The sequence below is a fragment of the Rhinolophus sinicus genome, linkage group LG04 (assembly GCF_036562045.2).
Source record: "Rhinolophus sinicus isolate RSC01 linkage group LG04, ASM3656204v1, whole genome shotgun sequence".
In the NCBI taxonomy this organism is placed as follows: domain Eukaryota; kingdom Metazoa; phylum Chordata; class Mammalia; order Chiroptera; family Rhinolophidae; genus Rhinolophus; species Rhinolophus sinicus.
Genome location: NC_133754.1, coordinates 155,365,288 through 155,389,247, shown reverse-complemented (window position 1 = coordinate 155,389,247; position 23,960 = coordinate 155,365,288). Strand labels below are relative to the sequence as shown.

Genomic DNA, 23,960 nt, shown 5'->3' with positions numbered 1-23,960 from the left:
TCAACTGCTGTGAGTAGGGCGTGGCATCCATAACCTCCAACCCCTGTGCATTGTTCAAGGGTCAATTCTATATAGTCTCCGTATGAAATCCTGAGGGATTCCATGCGCTCTGCTAGGAAAGGGTTTGTTTTTTCTTAGCTTTCAACTGAAGTGGCTCCTTTTTTCTGCCTCTATCTATTCGTCCTGAGTCACCATTCTAGCAAAGGTCTGCACTGGTCTGAAACACACCAGTCTTTCCGGCTGAGTGAATGTGCTTTCACTTCCAGCCTTTCCCTCTCACTGCTTACAAAGCCTTCAGATAGTCTCACTTCATGACCCTTCCTTTTGCTATTTATTCGGTTTTCCCCAGTTACAAAGTCATAATACACGCTCAATGAAGAAAACACAGGAAAGACCAAAGGAAAAAATCAGGACAGCTTTCAAATACTGTTTCGTCTTTGAATAGCCAGGCCAGAGGCTGGTGGCACCAGTAATGAGTAACAAACTCCAGCCAGCTCTTGGCAGCAGGCATAGGGGCACAGCCCTCCACTGAGAGGGGACCATGCATAAGAGGGGTACTTGTGAACAAGCCATGATCTATGGTGGGGTGGGAATGAAAAGTATACTGGTCCAAAACTCACTGCATGGAACAAAAAAAGATCAAACCATTTTTTCCCTAAATAATATTTTTGACAAAGGTCTCTCTGACTTGTCTCTCTCTCCTCCCTTCCCCACCTTCTTTCATAAATGCAGCTCTTTCTATCTGTCCCTTAGCTTTCACTCTTACTCTCTCTGACTCTCCTTCCTCCCGCTCCTCCTTTAAGCGACAGGGTTAGATAAATACTTTAAAATATACCTCAACTTGATTTGTTCCAAAGGGTAAGCATTTCTGAAATTCATCAGTCTCTATTTTTAAGAGGCCTGATGCTAATCCTTAGCTCACAGCTGCCCCATCCCCATTGGGAAGGAAATTACTTAAAAACCTCGTTTGAAGGGGAGACCTGCATGAATATGGAGACATCATTGGTCTGGCCCCAGTGACTACCTTTGTTCCAGAAAGGCTGACCTTCAAAAGGGCCCCTTGGGGATTTCCTTGGATGTTTGTTCCCACCTGACACAGAAGGCTCCCCTCTGCGCGTCCTTTTCATGTGGTACCACCCAGACCCAGTCGACATAAAGGAAAATCTCATTCAGGCTGTCTCAAAATGTCAGCATTCCATATAAAGGTGGGGTTTAAAAATTAAATAGCATGTTTATCTTTTTAAAGAGCCAAATTAATATTCCTCAAAGGAAAATTATTCTGGAATTTTTGAAGAAGAACAGTGGATGAAAGAACTTTGCATCCATTATTAAAACTAAATGGTGCATGCAGCTACATATTAACTTTCTCTTCCACTTTCAAAATGGGTCCAGAAAAGCAGACATATTGTTTGACGCTCAGAGAGCCTGAGGTTGTTGACCATGCTTAATATAAATTGGGCATATAAAACAAACTTGATATCAACCTGGAAATTGAAAATCAAGCTACCCTACAAAGGACTAAATGCAGGAACTGATGATACAATCAGTGTTGGTAATGCAGTGGCTCTGAGGTTAATGTTAAAAGTTGTAAGAGCTCTCAATTGCTTCCGGACTTCTGACAACTGCATGAAAGTGACAGTCTAAAGGTTCAGCTTATTTTTCACATTCTGGAAGACTCCATGTTGCTATGGCTTAAGTTTCAGGATAATAACGACAGAACACAAGAGAAACCGTATAGATTCTTGTTGGAAAAAAGAGGTTGGGGCAGAGTAGGCTGTGCTTTTTAATTCTAAATACTGTGCAGGGAGGAGGGATGGGAGTAAGCTTTAAAACAATAGCACTGCAATAAGAAGTTATGTACATTCTTCTTGTGCACAGATCTCTAAGGCAGTTCTCATGACCTTACTTTGCAGGTGAGGAATCAGGGGAATTGAGAAGTTAGAGAGGCATCAGATACTCCCTCACACCAAGCATTCTCATGAAACCCCAAATTTAAAGAGCCAGGGTTGACAAGGAGATTTACAGCAGGAGACCAGATCCCAGAACAGCAGAGCAGATCTGACCTGCACTGAGGAACAAGGGACCAGGAGCTATCCTCTTGGGCTCTACTGGACTAGCCTGAGCCCTCTGGGGCTGGCAGCACCTTTGCTCCAGGCAGCCGCAATGCAGTCAGTTATTCTTGCAGGCAAATGGATGTGGGTTACAGTCTGTGCTGTTAAAGCTCCATCTCCTCCAATGTAACCTGGGCTTTTCCTCCAGCTTTGCAGTCAAGAAATGATAACAAACTAATAACCAAAAAACTATGCCATGTATTCCTTCACACATGCAGGCATTCATCCATCACTTTTTATTGAGCACCTACTTATTCTAGATGCCTGGGATAAAACAAAGATCTCTGCTCAAAGAGATCTCAAAGAGTCACAGAATAAATAATACCCTTCATTTTAAAAAAGATGAGATAGTAAGGGTATTTTAGAAGTATATCAGAAAATGCTAAGTGCTGGGGGAAACGTCGAGCAGAAAATGGGGTACGGTGTGGGGTGAGAGGTGAATTTCTAAACGTCAGTAAAGATCAGCTTCATTGAGAAAGTGACATTTTGAGGAAATGCTGAAGGAGGTGAAGGTTAACATGACTCTCTAGGGAAAGAGCACCCCAGCAAAAGGAAATAGCCAATGCATTCTAACAATAAACTTCCAAACACACAAAGCCTCAACCCACTTAAGGCACGCTGAAGTCCTTGCAAGTCTGACTAATGTAGTGAGTGTTCAGAGTACAGATTTTTCAGAGTCTTACTCTGTACACTGGCATTAGCGACACTGGCATACTCTGTAGAAATGTGGCTTGATACAGCGATGTGTGGAATTCAAACTACCTACGTCTATAGGTGTATGAAATATGGGAGGCACATATGCAATGGGATTGCTTCTGCAGTTTGACTATCCCTTTCAGGCACTAGAAGGCAGCAGCAAAGGACATTTATTGATTTCCGCATTCCAGTTGGCAAATGATCACTTACAGATAAGCCCTTAGCCAAAGGATCCCTTCTTGTACTAAGACTTTCTCCTGGCTTAACATTCGTGCTTCAAAGGAGAAGTATTTCAAATGTCACTCACCAGAAAATGAGGACGTGAAATGACCATTTGAGGGAAGTCCCAATAATTCAGCAAGTAACAGCTCAAAAAGAAGCTCGGTGTTTGGAAATGGTCCAAACACATTAGATTTGTGTTTTGACATATCTGTTTATGGAAAACAGTACCTCATGCACATCTACATAAAGGACTTTTAAAGGTACTTTGGGGATTTTTTTGTCAGATCATCTTCCTTATCGGCCTGGATTCAGGAAGCATCAAAAATTTTCCCCAGAAGCTCACCTCAGCGGGAGCCAGCTATCTGCACTCTGCTAGCAGGCCGCTTGGCCAGCCCAGGCTTGTCTAACGACAGATCATAGTCACCCTCGATGCTTGGTGAGCAATGGTGGCAGCAAGTGTGTTCTCGTGGTACCAAGTTGTCCTTTCTGGACTTAAAGACCCAGCAGATGCAAAGAGCAAAATTATGTGTTAGCATTCTGAGAGGGTAAAATCAGTGTCAGAGACTCAAGAGGGCCATCCCCTCCAAGCCCTTCATCTTAGCAGGGAGGAACTGGAGGGCAGGCGATCTGCTCATGGACACACAATGCTCAAGAGCACGCAAGTCAAGGTCAAAAGCTGAGTTTCCTCAATGCTACTCTTGGATTTTTTTCAATCACTGGGAGACCAAGACCTAAAGAGGCAGAGGCTTGCACCAAATGGCACAACCTGTCAATGAAGTATGCAGACAACAGTTCTCACTAGGGTGTGAAGTTGTATGCCAGGCTTGCTCTCATGGAATGTCTATGGAATTGTTTCCATCAGCTAAATAACTACAGACAACTAACAATATTTTTGGCCCTCTGCTCTGCAGGTGTCCACTTTTACAGCCTGCCTGAGACTGGTGTGTTTAGTTTGTTCTTTCTGTCCCCTCCTCCTTGGCCCCCACTGCTAAGAGCCTCCCCCTATTCTAATGGGAAGAAATTGTGTTGAACTACCCTCCCACTGTCTTTGAAGTAGAAAACAGCATGTGGAGATGGTTTAGTTTGGGTTCTGAGTGTTCAGAGAAATACTTTTATAGCATTTCTAATTAGCCTCAACATCAAAGAAGGTATGTCACTCAGAAGAGAGGAGCAGAGAATAATTCAAGATGGCTGAATGTGGTGAGATGTCAACCATATTTGGGCGCAGTGACACCACCACTACCACCATCATCTTATAGGGCCATTCAGTGCACAATTATACAGGATGTCTTGGGGGAACGCTGCCCAAAAAGCTTTGCCCTAGAAAAGACACAAGATACTAAGAGGTGGCCGGATGGTTCAGTTGGTTAGAGCACAAGCTTTGAAGCGAGCTCTGAACAACAGGGTTGCCGGTTTGATTCCCACCCCATGGGCCAGTGAGCTGTACCCTCCACAACTAGATTGAAGACAACGAGCTGCCGCTGAGGTGTAGGTGGGGCGGCCGGATGGCTCATTTGGTTAGAGCACCAGCTCTCAACAACAAGGTTCCTATTGGAACCAGGTTCCCACATGGGATGGTGGGCTGTGCCCCCTGCAACTAAAGATTGAAAACGGCAACTGGACTTGGAGCGGAACTGCGCCCTCCACAACTAGATTGAAGGACAATGACTTGGAGCTGATGGGCCCTGGAGAAACACACTGTTCCCCAATATTCCCCAATAAAATTTTTTTTAAAAAGATACTAAACATATTTGGTTAGTACCATAATGATTCTCTAGAAAGCTTCCTACCCATTAGTAGATCGAAATAGTCAAAATACCAGTAACGTACTAGAAAACCCTGAATGTCCTTCAGTTGGTGAATAAACCGTGGCACCTTCATGTGATAGAACACTACTCAGCAGTAAAAAGGGACGAACTGATACAGCAACTGCAAAGATGAATCTGAAATGCGTGCATGATGCTACCAGACTTCAAAGGTACCTAGTCTATGATTCCATTTCTATGCCATTCTCAAAAAAGGAGAGACTACGGGAACAGAAGACGGATCAGTGATTGCCAAATGCTGGGGGCAGAGGGGGTATTAACTACACGGGGCACAAGGGAGTTTGGGGAAATTATGGAACTACTACTGTACACCTTGATTGCAGTGGTGATTACATGACAATATGTATTTGTTAAAACTCAGAATTATACAATAAAAAGTATAATGTTACGGTATGCAAATTATACCTGGAAAAAAAGGCCAACAAAGAAAACTCTAGTAATGAGGAAAAAGAGCAAAATCCAATGAAGAATTTAAATATTTACTGTTTCTAGACAAACTTCATTTTAATGTTTAAAAACAAACTTACATCTCTCTGTATATCTGTGGCTCAACTGACTGGTCATGTCCTTAAGAACAACTAACTTCTTACCCCATATTGAGAGCCACAGGGATAAGTAATCAAGCTTCTTAAAACATTCAAGCATCCAGTACGTGCTATGCATAATGAGAGGAATGGAGCAACCAGTGGAAAGCCAGAGCCAGGCCTTGGAGAGCTCACAGAGGAAAGAGATAAAAACACAGGGAGGAGGTAGACCAGAAGTCCTCAACACATGGCTGCTCTGACAAAAGAACTACCTCAGGTTATTTTTGGAATTTAACATTATGTCATTCATTAATTTAACTCATTTTTGAGCTACGCACAGTGAAAAACAGAGACGCAGAAAAGTCCTGGAACTCACCCCCACAGGCAGAAAAACACATTCTTCCACCCCAATTGCTTCTACAGGTCCCATAGGCTTCCCCATGCGATAAAGCAGAATCCTGAGGAAACCGCAGGATGCACCGTTCACTCTGTTTTGGATGTGAATGGACTGTGATTGATGTCCCACGGGATTCTACAAGGAGGTGGTTCTGGGAGGGCCACCTTCAGGCTTCTAAGAAAGATGCAAGTTCAAAGTGTCAAGTCTGTGCTTCCCAACCTTTTCCACCTGTCATGCAGGGTGTCATGCGGGGTCTCTAGTCCCGCTCCCCACATAAGAATGCAGGACATGGTGAGGCCAAAAAGGAACACCCATGGAGCCATAGACAGGGGAGTCATATCACTATAGTCTCACTGGCGGCTGGGTTGGAGACAGGAGGCAGGAGCCACACGATCCGCAACCCGCCGTCCACTTGTCTCTGCCAAACAACCTCACTTGCTAGCTGCAATCCGCCTCTCTGCAACCCGTAATCCACACTCCACCACGCCATGCCACTACACCACCCTTTGTTAGCTTAGCCGAGGCAGTTATATCAGTGGCCAATGGCTGACCGGTAACAGCGATGGCCAACTAGTCACAGCTGATCACCATCTACTACCTGAGCCAGCACCTTTCTACGTGAGGCTGAGAGCCTGGAAACTGCTTTCTGGGGCTCTGTTCCCATACCACCCCACCTCATGGAACACACAGAAATGATGTGTATGCTACTTGCAATCTGAGCTAACCAGCCTGGGGGCTCTGGCGCTCCTGGCCCTGCCCAGCTTCCCTGAGGGTGATGGAATGCCCGGGGTGCTCTTTGACTCTCCTCTCAAGGAGCAACGGTACTTACTAGTTAGCCCAGAGACTTGGGAAACTGATGCCCAGTGTCAGGGTACCTCTGCCTATTTGGAGCCTTTGGGTGAATCAGAAACAGGTGCCCCCTCCTCTAGGCAGAGGCCCCAGAGCATCCGCTGTATTTCAGTCCTGAACCACCCCCCACCCTGCACCCCCCCATCCCCGTTCCTAGCTTCCTTCAGAGCCTCTGGAAGGGCACAAACTGTCCGTCCTGCAGGACAGCCTTGTCTGAGACACAGGAAGTGCTGTACCCATCCTCTCCAATTCTGTCGGCAGGGATAATGACAGACTGTGATTTTATTTGAGATAGCAAACATAAATGCCTGGGAGCTTGTGGGGACAGAGCCCCAGAAAGCAGTTTCCAGGCTCTCGGCCTCACATAGACAGGTGCTGGCTCAGGTAGTAAATGGCCATCAATGTGATTGGATGGCCATCAGCTGTGGCTAGTTGGCCGTCAGCTGTAACCAGTGAGCCATTGGCCACTAATATAACTGCTGTGGCTACGCTAGCAAAAAGAGAGAATGGGGGCTAGCAAGAAGATGGCGGCTGGGCTGGCAAGCGCGGATGGCGGTTTGCGGACAGTGTGGATCCAGCCTCCAGTGAGAGTATAGTGCCGCCAGGGAGAATATAGTGGTATGACTCCCCTACCTATGGCTCCGTGGGTGTTCCTTTTTGGCCTCACCATACGCTACGTTATGTGGGGAGCAGGAGCAGAGACCCCTCTGGATGCCCCGCAGGCCTCCCTGCACGACAGAGCTCTTATTTTCCTAGAATGGGATATCATCACTCTAGGTCAGGCTTAATTTCTAAAGCTCCGAAAACTCACATGGACTTAAAATGGCTCCTTTGCCGTTTCCCTGCAGCTACCAAGAATGCCAGAAACCTCCTCAGTTGAATCCAGCTAGTCCTCAAATCATGTTTGATGACCAAATGGTAATCAAGGGCTCAGTACGTGGAAAAAATACACTTGGAGCCATACTTCACACTTTCCGCCCAAATGAATTCCAGATGGATCATCTATTTAAACATAAAAGTACCAGAAGAAACCATAGAGAATAGTTTTTCATAAATTCAAAGTGGAAAAGGATTTTCTAGCTGTGACACAAAATCTGCAAAAGATGAAAAAAAATTGATAAATTTGACAAAAAAGATCCATTTGAGATGATGAGCAAGTTCTGGAGGTAGATAGTGGGATGATTGCACAACCAATGTGAATGTACTTAACGCCACTGAACTATACACTGAAAAATGGTTAAAATGGTAAACTATATTTTATGTATATTTTATCACAATCAAAAAACATATCCATGGGGGGGCGAGTAGGGAGGGAACAACAGAAACAAAGTCAAAAGACAAATGGCAACCTCAAGAAAAGATGTGCAAATCATGCCATAGACATAAAGCTATTTTTAATATATAAAGAGCTCCTCCAAATTAATAGAGGTCTACAAAGCTATTGAAAAATGAGTAAATAGTATAAACTGAAAGTTTACAACAAAGACAAATAGTCCTTAAACACATGAAAAGATGTTTATACTCGTTCGTATTTAAAAATTAATGAAACCACACTTATCAAAGTGGCAAGAACTAAATACTTATGGGATAGTATAGTGAAATCAGCTCTCTAAGTTGTGGGTAGTTGGGCTATAAACAGACTTCACTTTTATGAAGAGCAATTGAGCAATACCTACCAGAATGACAAACACTTATACCCGTTGACCCAGCAATTCCACTTTTAGGAATTTATCCTACAGATAATTTCAACATTTCATACACAGGTATTCATTTCAGATTTGTAATAAAAGAAATATAAAAAGAACTCTAAAAGTTAATGGATAGAGAGAGAATTCAATAATTTATGGTAAACCCACAGAACAGAAAAACCCATAGGCATATTTTTTTGTAACAAAATTATTTTCAAGATGTGTGGTGAGGTGAAAAAAAACAAAGTGCAGAACAATGTGTGTAACATGATACCGTTTCAGTAAAAACCTAAAAATAGAAGTGTATTGACTTAAATATGCATAGATTGAATCTGAAAGGATCCCCAAGAAGCTGAGGAGCTGGTGATTAGAAGACAGAAGGGACACTGCCTCTCCCTGCATATCCTCTTTGATACACTCATGTCACATGAATGTATTATCTATTTAATTTTAGAAGGCATAAAGGGATATAACTCTCTCGTTCCCTATAACTGGTCACCCACACTGGGTATGATGACTGCTGGAAATCACCACACCGCTAGACAAGAAGGCTGTGCCTTTCTTAGAAGGTAGGGAAGAAAATGGCAGATAAAATAAAGCTGGAAGAAAGGGACACCAAAACAGATGCTGTCCTCTCTCCTTTGTGTCACACTGCCGGAGTGCAAACATCCCACCAAAAAGCAGGGCTCTGTCAGCTGGTTCTGATGGGAGACATGGTCTCTGGTGCCTCTTTTCTCCCGTTTCCTCACTGCCCACCAAGGACCTTGCTCTCATGCACTGGCTCCTGACCCCAGCTTTGAAACCTCACTCATCCATGCCACTGACACTACTGAGTCTCTAGTCAGATAATCAGCACCATCCGTGGGACTGGGGCTCAACAGTGAGAAAGGCAGATGAACACTTGCCTTTTCAGACCTTAACAATGGAGCTGCGGAAAGGCTCAGGCCTGCTCATGCCAGCTCACGAGAGCCCACTGTTTCTTTTGCAAGACTTTTGGGAGCTGCTCTTCAAACACAGTCACTGTTAAATAATGTAGAATCAAACAATGTCCCAATCACTACAACGGCACCACTAAAAAGATAGTTTTGTACAAAAACTAAAAAGATAGCACTACTACAGTCAAGAGTGCTGCAGTTGAAAGAAGGTTCAGTTTAATGAATATAATTTGTACAAGTGTGAAAAATAGTCTAACAGTAGATCACATGTCAGATTTAATAGCAATACATTTACTGAGAAAATAATTAACAGATCAGGATGCAACGCCATTTGTTGTAACAGCGTCAACCATAGGGTCAGCACAGAAAAAATCAATGAAAGCATTCTGAGACACAACTGGCTGTGTGGAATTTACAATAAAGAGTATGCACGTTTTGTTATTATTTGTAAATTGTGTTATACATCCTTTATATCAGTAAAAGTTATAATAAATATATGTATGTGTATACACACATGTGTGTGAGTTGACCCTGTCTGTGCAAGTCCACTTATAGGTGAATTTTTTTCAATACGTACAGTACTGTAAATGTATTTTCTCTTCCTTGTGATTTTATTTGTTTTTGTTTAGTTTTCAATTACAGCTGACCTTATGATTTTCTTAATAACATTTCCTTATCCTACTTTATTGTAAAAATACAGTTTATAATACATATAACATATAAAATATGTGTTAACTGACTATTCAAGTTATCAGTAAGGCTCCCGGTCAACAGTAGGCTTTTAGTAGTTAGGTGTTTGAGGAGTCAAAAGTTATATGTAGATTTTTTACTACAGGGGGTGGGGGTGTGGAGGTCAGTGTCCCTAACTCCCGTGTTGTTCAAAGGGCAAATGTATTACACACACACACACACACACACACACACACACAAAGTATATACACAGATGCACAACTTTCAATTCACATTGACTTAAACTCTGCCACCTCAAGCTTAACTGCTCTGAGTTTTGGTTTCCCAATCTGTAAGAGAAGCATGAAAAAAAACACAACTACTTCCCATCTACATTCAAGGGTCAGTGAGAAACTAGAAGCCCTCAGGATGAACTCTAGTTGTTACCAATATCCTCATTCTTCCCACCCCACAGTGGCTGGTTTTGAAATACCTGCTCCCAACAACTTTCCCCTTATCATTGCCTTTCACCTCTTTATTGCCACAGAAAGAAGTGCAATCCGAGGAACAAAAGCAATGCCGTGTTGAAAACTACTGTGTCCAGCTGTCCCTGTCCCTGTCTGCTCGGGTAAGGTCTCCCGCGTCCTTTCACATCCTCACACCTGGCAGTTGCTTCCTCCACTTGCTCCAGGAGTACAGGGAGGCCAATTGACACCTTGTTGTAAGGCTGGCAATGTTCCTAAACCTTCAGTTGCAGAAGCCTATTTTCCCATCAACCCATTTACACAATTCCACAGGAACCCTCTGTTCTCTCTGGGTACAACTCCAAGTACTTCCTTCCCGTAGAACTAAATTAAAATCTTAATTAGATTCTATCCTTTCAGAACATATCATACACCTTTCTACATGTCCTAGAATCAATTAAAATTTACTGGGGAAGAAGTTAATTCTATCTTAAGACTCCCTTTTTCCTTTTTGAAGCCCCAATTTTCAAGCAAGCATCATAAAAACAAGAGCGCAAATCTGACAGGATTGACTGACAGCAGGGAGACTGCCAGTTCCAAAAAAGTTTAACATCAACTCCCTTAGGTTTTTGCTTTTAAGTTGCAAATACTCCAGGGCAAACAGCTATGCTGTAGAGAGGCTGTGTTCACAGGCTAGGGACAGATGGATGCTGCTTCCTCTAAGAACCACGCTAGCGGTGACGTGGGACAGATCAGTACCTGGTGTACCCTTCGGTAATTGGAAAGGGGTCAACCACATTTTACTCCGACTAGACTCACCTCACCCGCACCCCCATATTAAAATTTTAAAATACATATGACATCAAGAGTAAGTAACATGGTACAAAATGCCAACAGAATTTGGAGAAACCATCAACATGCTACAGTGGAAAGGACATAACCATTTTATCCATATCCTACTCTTCAGCTAACAGAGTGTACCTTTGTGGTGCTGTTACCTCTTGGGGCTAGTCCGAGGATGAAAACATACTATGCATCTTAAGGAAATTTTTAATGATTACTTGTCCACCTTTAAAACTCATAGGAACTGTGGCTAGTCTTTCCTTTCAGAATTTTGTGATTATGACCAATTACGGGAATTGATCATCAGACAACAGATATTTCTGGAATACCTTCTCCTTTCAAGACGCTGGGAACAAAAGAATTATGACACTCTAAAGAGCTTAAATCTAGGACACACACACACACACACACACACACACACACAAGGCACCAGCAATGCAATGTAGAGGGTCTAACTGCTGGATGACCTGCCACGAGGAAATGCCCCCGGAATTTGCAAGAGGAGGGCATCGTTTTGAGGGGGGATGGTCAGGAACAACTTCCTGGGGAAATGGAATACAAAGCCAGTATTCAGGGCAGAGAGGTATTGACAGTGCAGATTCGGATCATGTGCATCAATAGAGGGGAGCAGCTGCATAGTGAGCCCAGTATCATGTCACTACTATCACTAGTGGACATCCCTTTCCTGCTGATTCTCCATCTCCTCTGTCTGTCCGTGGCCACCCCCCACCAATCTGTTCTTCACTCTTCTCTAACCAGCCAGGAGACTGCCCACCCTGGCCCCTGCAGCTGGCTAATGAGAAGCTCTGGAGGGAGGTCGGAGGGCAGGAAGGGAGGGGTGGGTGTTTCTCCCCTGAAGTGGCAGGAGCTGGGGACCTTCTCAGTGGCTCCAGGTCAGCCCTTGTCATGGTATGGGGTCCCCAGGCAGTGCTTATTTGGCCATCCTATAACCTTCACCTGGACTATCGAGGGTAGATGCTTTCCTGGCAGATGCCTTCCTGGCAGCACCCTGACTGACCCATTTCCCTACCCCAGGTGCCCTCCAAATCAGCCCCTGCCCTGTTACGCCCTCCACCACTGACAAGCTTCCCCCAGTTGACTTCCACACAAGTGCCCCTCCTCAGAAGCTGGGAGACAGAGCAGGAAGAATTCTTCACACCTCCTGCCAGGGGTCCCCAGACCTGACCTTTTACTTTATAAAGCCTAGGAGGAGGGGCTATCTGAGGCAGTAACCAAGCTATGCGGGCTCCCCATGGTCACAGAACATGCTATACTATCTAGCCTGCTGAAAAGGCAGAAACTGGGGGCCTAAGAGAATGAAAAGAGAATAAAAAGTAAGGAGTTATCTAGTTTTGACTAAAAATTAGGAATCAGCACGAAAAGGGGGGAAAAAAAAGCACAGTTAGTAAAGCAGGTTAAAATCAGATTCATCAAGATGGCAGCAAAGTGCCAGCCCTGGGAAAGAACGGGGTGGACCGAGGTCAGGCAGTGACGGGAACCGGCTCTGAGCCATGATCACAGCAGCATGTTCTGCTCAGCAGGGCAGGGCTCGGCGGAAACTGCAACGTTAGCCATGGGTCCGGAAGTCTGACCAGTAGCCGCTCTAGGTCTTACTCCTGGTCAGTCCCACCCTGGGCCCCTGGGACACAGTAGACCCGTCCCCTCTTGGGACTACACATAAAAACCAGACTAAAGTAGCAAGTGCCCCAGTCTTTTTGCTCACACCAGCTCTCTTCCTTCCCTAGCTCTAGACACCCAAGGTCAATACCTCTTTTGGGGGCCTTTTCTTTCTCACTGGGTGCAGTATCCTCCTTGCCTACTACCAGCTCCAACTCCAGGCCCATTAGTCAACACTTCCCTGTCTTGAACCACTAGCCCGGGGGTTCTCACTGGGTCAGAGGTGCCACTCAACAGACGTTTAGCAATGTCTGGAAACATTTTGGTTGTCACAACTGGGAGAGGGTATCACTGAAATTCAACGCGCAGAAGCCAGGGATCCCGCAAACATCCTCCAATGCACAGGACCCCCACCACAAAGTTATCCTGACCAAATTGTCACCAGTGCTGAGGCTGGGAGCCCCTGGTTTAGAGGAAAGAAGGAAGGAAACATGTATTGAACGCATTGTATGAGCCAGGCACTGTGCTAAACGTTTTAAAGTTCTTTAAATTTCCCTTCCCAAGACAATGACAGAGGAACAGGACACAAAGTTAACTGCACCACCTATTGCCCAATTTCCAGACAGGTCTTAGCATTTTGGGTGTCCAACGGTTGCCGCCACCATTTTAAACACATTATCTAAGGCTGATGTCTTTCCGAACCTCAGTTTTCTCATCTGTAAAAAGTGGATGACAAGTCCTACCGCCAGCCCTTGGTCTAGAATGGGTTCCCAGTAAGTCTTAGTTTCCTTGTCTCCTTCTTCATGTCTTATTTCCAGTTTTTTCTAGAGAATATATGGGTAGAGGCACACACACACATAGCCATTCCTACACCCACCTGCTTACATCTTTATGTCCCCACAAGAATCTGAATGAATGAGTGAATAAATGAACAAACTCTCCTTGCCTGAACTCCAAAAACAGTTTTTCATACTTGGTTTCTCTCACTTCTTATTTAGGCTTTCCGTTATTGTTGGTTGTGTCAAGTCCGTCTACCCTACTGGACTAGAAACTTGTTAAGATGCAGGGTCCTGTCCAACACCTCAGCAAAGTACCATATCATTCAGATGTCCAACCAATCCTGGGTGAATGAACAAATGATAGACAAATACTAGGGTTTCCATGATAGTTTTGTTTAACAGTCTATTTATATTGCCTGTTTATAGTTTAACATCGTCACTCCCAGATAGTTCACTTGAATTCACCTCATAGACCCAATTTCCAGGCGTTTTCCTTTTCAAATCTGTGAGCGTCTAATGTTACTTGTATCAACTAAAGATATCCACTCAATGGGCCCGAAGAAGGACGCATCCTTTTACAGGTTCATCACCAAACAGGATGACAGGTGAGGATTCCACTTCATTCCGATTGCACAATGTGCAAAACGTGACATAAAGGAGGGAAAATGAGCAGCAGTGCCTTAGGTCAACCAGGCCTGGCTCTGAACACGCTGGTACCACCGCATTTCCGGTCTGCAGAGGAGAGTAACCAGCCAGAAAACAGGTTAACTCCAAATGCTGTGGTGGTGGAGAAGGGAGCAAACCAGTGATTATGTGAAGCCAGAGGAGCTGCTGAGGACACACTTGGTAGAAGTTTCTGGCTTCACTAACAGCAATGCACACGCTGATTCTAAATATCCCGTGTGGCAAAGACAACATTTGGAAAGACAAACTTCTATATTCACGTCCCAGGTGTATAGTGGAAAGCCCTGGCAGGCTCTGCTTTCAATTATGCTGATTTATATACCAATAAAATAGTATTTGTGAGATAGCAAATAACCTCTCAGCACTTTTTGGCTCACCAAACTTCTCAGGACAGGTCCTCTGTGTATCATGAGCAATTCAGCATCTTAAACTTTAGCAGTTAGCTGTTAAAAGTCTATTCTCTACAGTATCCATATACCTAGAGTGCCATAGCTTTGTGTTTGCAAAGCAAAGCAGCTTGTAACTCCCAGTCTATGAAATATTATGCTCAAAAGGTTGCAGCCTTTCATCATTTTTCCAGAGATACACGTTTCCACTGTTTACCCATAAACTACAGATGGGGGGGGAAAAAAGAGCTCTACACAGATTTAGAAGCACTTATTAAAAAAGAACAGAAACATTAGAACTGAATCTGTACTAACTACTGACCTCCTCTCTCCCAAGCCACTCCACTCCCTCTTTGTCCCAGTGTACTCCTGGGTCACTTTTTCTTGCATCACCTAAGTCATATCTACCCGCCCACATTTGCAGCCTGGTCATAGACAGATGGAGAGTTGCTAGGCAAACACACAGACAGGCCGTTCAGAGGAAAATCTAACCCTTTTCATGATGGGACCAAAAAAAAAAGAACACATTGAATATTTCCCTACATTGCTTTTTCAACTGGAACATTCTACACTGGGGGGCCAGGAACAAGAGCATGGAGGATTAAAGTAAAGGCTTAAAAATCCTGACACTCTTTTTAGGTTAAAAAGGGAAAGTTTACAAAGTTTCAAAGGTACCATTTTCTGACAATGAACTGTAGAAAGAACTATTCAACAACGGGGAAAAAAATGAAAATCAGCTCATTCCTTGAAGGTGAAGACTTACAATAGCAACTGTACTTGAGATATTTGAAAGCTAGCCCCATTCATCATATTATATCTAAATAAGAATAATTAGACAGTTTTGACAGAAAATAAAACGTGTCCCAAAAAAGTCCACACTTAGAGCCAAAACCCAACAGGCTTATGACTGACTAGAAGTACTACCAACACAAACTTTTCAAACAACAGAGATCTACAATTTACAGCATTCATTTGTTCAAACATCATGTTTTTCATCCAAACTTGAATGTGTTTATAAAGGGGGGAAAAATCAACAACATTCTCCCCCTCCCTTTCCCCTCTTGATATCTCTGAACATACATTAGGTTATTGAATAAAATTTCTCAAGTTCACAATTGAAATGTCAACATTTCAGTAGGACAATAAGAGGAAAACCCCATGGTCATTTCTCAGAGATAAGCAACATTATACTTAAATGACCACAGTATGATCTGTAAGCCACACTAGTTCTCAATGTCACCTGAAAAAGAAGTGATAAACAAGAGTCACTGAGGATCACACTTGTCAGCTATCACCAGAGATTAGTTACTAGCACATGACTTGTTTTGTTGTGTTGTGTTTTGTTTTGGACAGGAATCGAAATAAGACACAAACTCTTTTAGGTTTTAGACCTTTTCATGGTAAAAATCATCCTCGCACATTAAATCTAGAATTGGGGTATAACCACACTTTTTGTTTTGACTAAGAAAGATTTACTAGGTAGATAAATCTATTTTAAACCCATTTTAGTTAGATGATGTAGAAAACCCGAATGCCAATCTTTTTTTCTTCTACTCTCTCCTAACTGCACTTAAAGGAATTCATTTAGAATGTTGACAAAGTTGATAAATTGGATTTATTATAATTATACTTTCATATAATCTCCTTCAAGGTTGAGAGACGATGCATTCTGTTTTCATAATTTACCACAACAAACCAAAGCAAAACAATTAAGTATTACCTTTCACATAGAGTCAAATAATCACACACCTACCCTAAACCAGACAGACTAGTGCCACTTAATGAAATGAGACACTGTTTGTCATTTTGGGGTAGCCAGGTCAGACAACTCTTGTCACTCACATGTCTTAGGCCTTTCCCCACCACCACACCATATCCAAAGGAATCCAGCAGCACGTAAGTTTGTGCCTCACCCCCGTCCCCCCAGGCGGCCTCCTTCTCCTCACCCTGTACCAGGGAGGAAACGGTCTCTGCCTTCAGGGCTCACAGTGTTGCTGGGAGACAAGAGGACATGTCTGACAATGTCTCCTCTCCAGATATAACCCCTGTATGAATTACTGAGCATCCATCTCCGTAAAGCTTATTTTTCACAGCGTAGCAGAGGTGTGACAATGTTATGGGGTCTTTAGGTTCCTAAGTGGCTGGGTAAGACAAAAGCTTCGTGGTGTCAGGTGGATACTGGATTTATTGGGGTGATCACTTCATAAATTATATAAATGTCTAATCACTGTGTTGTACACCTGGAACTAATATAATACTTGTATGTCAACTGTGATTGAAAAATTAAAAAATATTAAAAAAAAAAAAAAGACACACACTTAGGATAAAAGGGCACAGAGGACCAAGAAGTCAGCCTCAATGCTCCATCAGTAAGAACCTTGATCCTCTAGGTTCCTGGCCCCATGGAACCTAACTTATGCCTGTCCAGGGGGGTCCAGGGTCGCATTCCCAGTGCTGGCAAGTAAGCATTCAGCCAAACTGCCACTCACTACCATCATTATGTCCTCTTTTCACGTCCTTAAAGACCATTAGTATGAAGAGAATTTAAAAATCACTGACTGTTACCTCTAACACATATATTTGAACTTTATCTCTCTAAAACTTTGCAGCCTTTCTAATCAGAGGAAACATCTGAGGGCCTGCGGGAGCAGAAAGGCAAAGAGAAAAATGACATTCAGCACAGCCCGACAGGATGTTATCACTAGTCAACCTCATGGGCCTGTGGTTCCCACACCGGGAATCTCTCCTCCTTCCATCTGCACTAACATCTTGAATTCTTCGGACTCACTCCTGCAATCCACAGTAAACCAATTGAAAGGTGTACTCAGACTGTGTGGGGTTCTTACCATTCCTTACTTCAATTACAATGCCTATGGATTTCAAGCCAATAGGAGAATGCTTTCAATTTGAATTATTAGCTTCCAGCAACCATCTAAACCAGGGGTGTCCAAACTTTTTTCAACGGTTTTCACCAAGGGCCATATGCGGTAAAATACACAAACAGTCGGGCCACTCACTCGAGGTGAAGTATGTATTGCCTCATCTGCTTTATTTAAGTAAACTAAATATATTTTTGGAATTTGCTGCAGGCCAATTAACAATGGATCGCGGGCTGCAGTTGGCCCACGAGCCACAGTTTGGATACCCCTGATCTAAACCGATGTGAAATACTTAATGCTCCACCTTATTTTGTTTAAACTGATCTTGTGCTTGGAGATTTTGGCTACTGTGGCTACATTACTGTTCCGCCACAGAGAATGTGAAAACAAATGTAGCTTTTATTTTTACCAGCTGCAGGCTTTTGTGTCCTAAGTTCATCTCCACCAGATTCATCATTTATTGAGGGCCATACACACATGTAAGATAATATACATGTGTGTGTATGTGTGTGTGCTTTACATATATTAATCCATTCATTGAATCAGCAAGCATTTATTGAGCACCTTGTAAGTGTCATGCATCTAATTAGGCATTAGAGATAAAAATGATGAGCAAGTCCAAGGTCACAACCCTGTGACAACTTGGGGGAAAGCAGATAATCAAATAAGTAATGACTACGCAATGTGGTAAATGCTGTGATGGGAAAAACAGGTTATTAAAATAATATCTTAGGCAGTGACTATGTGTCAGATGTTTGTATCCACTGTCTCTAATTCTCACAACATCCTGCAAAGATAGGTGTCTCCCCACTTTCCAAATGAGTGTGTTGTGGCCAAACCACACCACACACGGCCTCTCTATCAGCGTCAGCATCTGCATCACCATTTGCATCTTAATTCCCCATTCTGGTCTCAATATTGCACCTGCTAACCTGCACTCAGTCATTCAGGCATCGATCAAACTGTGCCTAGTATTATGCAGCATACTGCACACCCTAGGGGAGACCACCTGAAGGAATTTTCAAGCTGGCTACAAGGAGCAATACACGGATGATAGTAACACAAAGAAATGCTAGAGCATGGCACGAGGCAGTCTGTGGTCATGGACCAATGGAGTGCTTCAGACAGCAAGTCATTTGGCTCCTAAAAGGGAGAAAGCATCATGGAGGCATTTATTCAGGAGATGGGAGCCAGGTCTCAAGATCATGTAAGGTCAGACAGCAGAAAAGGGAAGAAGACCAGGCCCTCAGGAAAGCGGTGTTCAGAGAGGTGCCCAGAAGGCTCACAGGTTAGGCTGAACCACAGCCAAGGGTGTAACTGGAGCCCGATGGTTGGACAAGCCAGCCTGCAGCTGCCCAAGTGCCAACTGATAAGAGATGCTAAGGCACCCTGGGGCATTAAAAAAAAACGACCCAAGTATAACAGCAGATGGAGAGATCTGCATTTATAAGAACTCCCAGAGACCACTACATGTGATGGAAATAGCTCTTTATTCTACCTCCTAGGACAGAGGGTGAGACCCCAAAGGTCCTCCTGAGTCAACACAAAAGGTCACCAAACAGCCTTCCAAAGATGATGGTCCATTCACTGTAAGGACTTGCTTCCACTCGGAAGGTGTGCAGGTTCGAGGCCAGAGTGGCATTACTCAGAGTAAGAGTGGAGAGGCCAAGTGTTGGCAGCAAGGGGTCTCCCCATGACCCTTTTCCCACAGGGCCTCTCTTCTCAAAATTGGTAAACAGATACTTAAAAGACTACGGAGTTGCCGGCCAAGTTATTAGTCTGCCTGGAACACCCACCTGTCTCAGCATCGTCCTGCAGATGATATCTGTAAATTTGTTTAACTCTTTACTGTTGATAAAATAGTTTTACATGTGTTAGGTTACGTGATTTTCACAATAGTCATGAAATAAGCGCCAGGCCTCTCATTTTATAGATGAAGATCCTTAGGGTCAGAGAGGGTAAGTGACCTGTTCAGGGTTATAAAGCTAACAAGTTGCAGAGCTGATTTTGGATATCTGTGCAGTGATCTGACTGCTCTACCACTACTGCAATAATCATAACATTTTATAAAGTTCCTTAGAGTTAACAGAGAGCTTTCACAGCAGTCCTGGGCAATCCATACAGACACACACTGACATACATAGACAGACAGACAGACAGACACACACACACACACACACACACACACACACTCATCCTCCTACATACATACTCTGTTTTCCTAGAAAATAACAATAATAACAACAACAATAATATTGTATTCTACTTGTTTAAAAACCTATCTTTCCTACTCCAGCTGTGGACTTCGTCTCAATACATTTATAAGGTGAGTGAGTAGGTATTATTTAGATAATTGCTAAATGTAGTATATAAATAAAGTCTTAAATCCTAGATGTTAGCTTGTGTATAACACACTGCTTAGAACAAACAACCTTGCTTTTGTGTCAAATATTGGCCCATTTCCATTTTCTGCCACTAAGCTCCTGCCTCCACTGCCAATCTTCTCCCAGTGACACATGAAGCAGCATCTTTCCTATTTGTCTATCTTACGTCAGGACTTGTTTTCAGAAAGTGGCTATTTCCAAGGCAGACATAAAAATCACAGGGCTTGAAAAACACTTAAAAAAAACCCCAACTGTTTAAGCCATTTTTAGGCAAAACCGAAAGATATAGCAGCTAGATGGGCATGTATACTTTCATTTAAAAAATTCCCAACTATCAGTTTTTCAGAGCACTTCTTTCAAATTCATAGGTCACATAAATTATTCAAGAAACAATTTGTCAATTAGTCTTGCACAGTGGGGAGAAAGTTATATACAGAAATGTAGACAGAGTCAAAAGCAAAGCGAAATGCTGGGACAAATCTGCAAACCACCCCCTAGTGCAAAGGTAGAGGTAGCCTCCTCACAAAATAAGGATCACAAACTCCCCATTCCCTGCACCAGCTACAGGGCGGCCGTATTTTTTTCTTTCTCATAACATAACTCTACCAAAAGATCTTAATGAAAATAAAGTCAATATACTTAATCTATAAAGCAATCACCTCACCCAATTTAATCATCTCTCTTTACAAGAGAATTTATATAATCAGGCCATACTACACAAACAGAATTAAAATACATTTTTTCACCTTTCCGCCTCTATTTCCAAAGGAAAACTTCATATACCACTCATCTTGCTGAATACCACAGGGATAAAGTGATTTAATTCTAGTTAAACCAAATATTTCAACTGCATACTCTTAAATCTTAATCTTAAACATATCTATAAAATAGGATTTTTGAGAACTCTCTTTCTTATTTGGTAAATCTCCAATATATAGTAAGCAATTCCTAAGCCAGAGCGATTGTCAGTCAATACTAAACACATACAGAAATATGCTCTTAGAGGAACTTTTTAAAAACTGCTTGCATTCTACACTATTACTTGAATTTATAAAAAATTTTAGCTAAGCTCAACTTTCATAATTTTCATTAGGTAATCTAGGGTGTGGGTCTTTGTGAATTTCCTTTTCATGAAGTAAAAGAAGCTTTGTATCAGGACATCAGGTGTATATGGAAAAATACATATTTTGATACACGTGTAAGTCAATACATACTTTTTTTGTTTGTTTAAAGATCCCTTTGCCTACTTTACTCACTGCAGTAAAATTCCGTATGTTGAATTTAAATCTAGATGTGAAAACTGGGTTTTCTGCTAGTTAGACCAGAGCTCAACATACCCTGTCAAATACCCAGTCCAGAAGAAACCAAACTAGCCCTTAGTAGATGCCCCCCAAATAAATCATTCTTAGTTCACCTAGTACCTGGAAGACTTTACACTCAGAATCACAGCTCTTCCAGCAATGGAACAGGCTCTGAATGCAAATAGCCCATTAGACGCTCATAGATTTGTTAAAAATTTAACATTGGGAATAAAACCAAAGCCACCACTAACACCAACCCGGTAATTAAATTCCTGGTTCCAGTTAAGTTTCAAAATCCAAGCCCAACATCAACGTCTGGCAAGTATCCATGTACCGTAGGACCTACCAATATTTGTGCATGTTACTCTGAAAATTCAGAAAGAGGGAAAGTAGGAAGATTTTAAAAGGCTATTCATTAGTGTGTGTTCTGTTTAAATCACACATCAGAGCTAACTCTAATTATATCTTAGCGTTTGCTCATTGTGTCGTCGGAAGGGCAAAAGCTGACAAGAGTTACCGCAGTCAGTTCAATCTGTTCTTGTCCAGGGGTTTTGATCAATACACTTTGCATCATAATCTAACCCTGAAATTGTCTCTCCACCCCCAACCCCTTGGAGTAGGTGGTTTATTTCTGGTCTTTAGCCTTCGCTGGGTTAGTAACTCTTCTCTGTAATTTGCACATCTCCTGGAAGAGGGAGACGCCTGATTCAAGCTGCATTTGTTCACTGCCCACTTCCCCCAATATTATGCATTCCCACAACCCAATAGTGTGCGCCTCCTGTACCTTCCAAGTTCCTCGCCGGTGTCGTAGTAATCATCCACGTTTTCCTGCCTGAACACGGTCATGATAAACTGTCACGCCTCACCAAAGCCCAGCGCACTTCAGCTCCGCTTCCCAAACCATCACCACCGCTCCTGCGCCTCCGTGGGCCCCTCATGCATCAGTCTCCAGTCTTCAAAAAAAAAAAAAAAAATTAAAAAAACAATGACAATAATACCAAAAAAATGACAATCCAAAAAGGAAATGGACCTCCCCAGGACTAAGACCCGCTCGCTTAAGACCACTTCTTCGGAGCTGCCCCTCCCGCCGGGTGGAGAGGAGCACCCTTTGTTAAACCCGGGCCAGGGACAACCCCAGCCCCGCAACGACGGCGCGCATGTGGGGCCGGGCACAACCACACCCCAAGATCCGCGTCTGCCAAAGCACCGCTCTCTGCACCGATCAGAACCGGCTCCGGAAGTGACTGGCCTCCCCGCCCCCCTTTTTCTGCACACACTCCCACCCAGCTCCCCACCTCCAGGGGCGCCGCGCAAGAATGAAGCGTTTGCCCGAGAGGAACGCGCCTCGCTGGAAGCATCCCTCTCCAGCCCGAAGCGGCGGTGCACCCCCGCGCCACCTTTCGGCTCCCGCACCTTCGCGGACACCCTCTCTCCTCCCTCGAGCCAGACAGTCCCCAGAGGCACATTCCTGGCGATTCCCGCTCCGTTACCCGGCCGACCCGGCTTGCAGCCGCTCGGGAGAGCAGGAGAGGGAAGGGAGCGGCCGAGGGAGGCGCGGCCGCCTGCCGCTGGTTTCCGAGTCCTGACACAAAGCGCCCGGCCCGGCCCGCACCACCTGTTCCCACCCGGCCCGCGGGGCTGGGGGCGCATCCGAGCTGCAATCCCACTTCTTCCCGCAGCCAAGTTTCCCGGCTTTGGCCTTCCCGGTGGCCCGAGGCGCTGCCGGCGCAAATCCAGCCGAGCCGCGATCGGGAAAGCAAAAGCAGGCGGCGGGGCCCGGGAAGAGCCGGGGAGCCGCGCGCGGCCACTCACCCGGGCGCCCAGGAGCTGCCCGGGTCCCTCCGGAGCGCTGTCGAAGGCCGACCGCAGGCGCCAGCGCCGGAGACCAGCCGGGCGGCGGAGCGAGCGCGGAAGGGAGCGAGTCAGGGGCGCGGATCCAGCGCGTCCGCCCCGGCGTCAGCTCAGCCGGGCTCTCCCGCTCCGGCTTCGGAGCAGCCCCTTAGCTCCTCGCTGGCTTCCGGGCAGAGGGAGGCCTGCTGGCGACCAATGGGGACCCCGCGGGCAGACAGGCGGCACGGCCCACCCACCTCAGAGCTGCCCAGCTGGGCAGTCGCTGCGGGTTGTGAGCGGTGCTCGCTGCTCCTCCCTGCTCAGCGCTCCGCGCTCGCTTGCGCGCTCTACCGCACACATCCCGCACACACCCACTCACCCCACACCCACGCAGCTAGGAGACCGAGCGCAGCCTCGCGCAACGTGGGCGCCCCACCTGTGACACGACTCTACGCTGCCCTCTTCGGCTGGGTTCCAGAGAAACGCGATTCCCTAGTCCTGCAAAAGTATTTGAGCGCCGGCTGTGTGCCCGGGACTGTGCTCTGCACCGGAAAATCACCGAGACCAAAATAGATTTTTAAAAATCCCTGACCCCGTGAAACTTACATTCTGATGGATAAGATGTAAACAAATAAAATTATTTTAGAAGATATTAGTGCTATTGAGACAATAAAACAGGATAATGACATAGAGAATGACGGAGGTTGTGGGCCGCATTAGATGGAGTTCCTTTCCAGGGTAGGTGTTTTGAGTTGGTATCTGAACTTTAAGAAGGTACGCAATCAGAGAAGAAAGGGTTGAGGTCTCAGAGACCCAATGAAACAACAGAAACCAAGGGTATATGTGTGCTGCCCCCAAAAATACTGGCTATGGATG

At 44.4% G+C, this 23,960-nt stretch overlaps 1 protein-coding gene across 4 annotated transcripts in view; it reads right to left on the bottom strand.

Moving 5' to 3' along the window:
- The window catches only part of DAPK1 (death associated protein kinase 1), a 163,208-nt gene extending 139,604 nt beyond the window's left edge, over positions 1-23,604 (bottom strand). The window contains exons 1-2 of one of the 4 annotated variants that reach the window (XM_019734045.2): positions 23,521-23,604; positions 22,039-22,207 (exon numbers count right to left, since the gene is read on the bottom strand). In XM_019734045.2, coding sequence (XP_019589604.2) covers positions 22,039-22,100 — 62 coding nt within the window. In that variant the 5' untranslated portion in view covers positions 22,101-22,207; positions 23,521-23,604. Of the gene's footprint in view, positions 1-22,038; positions 22,208-22,435; positions 22,459-23,066; positions 23,470-23,520 lie in introns of those variants that run through there. The other 3 variants (XM_019734028.2, XM_019734018.2, XM_019734036.2) reach the window with 3 other exon arrangements.
- Positions 23,605-23,960: the final 356 nt, after the last annotated feature.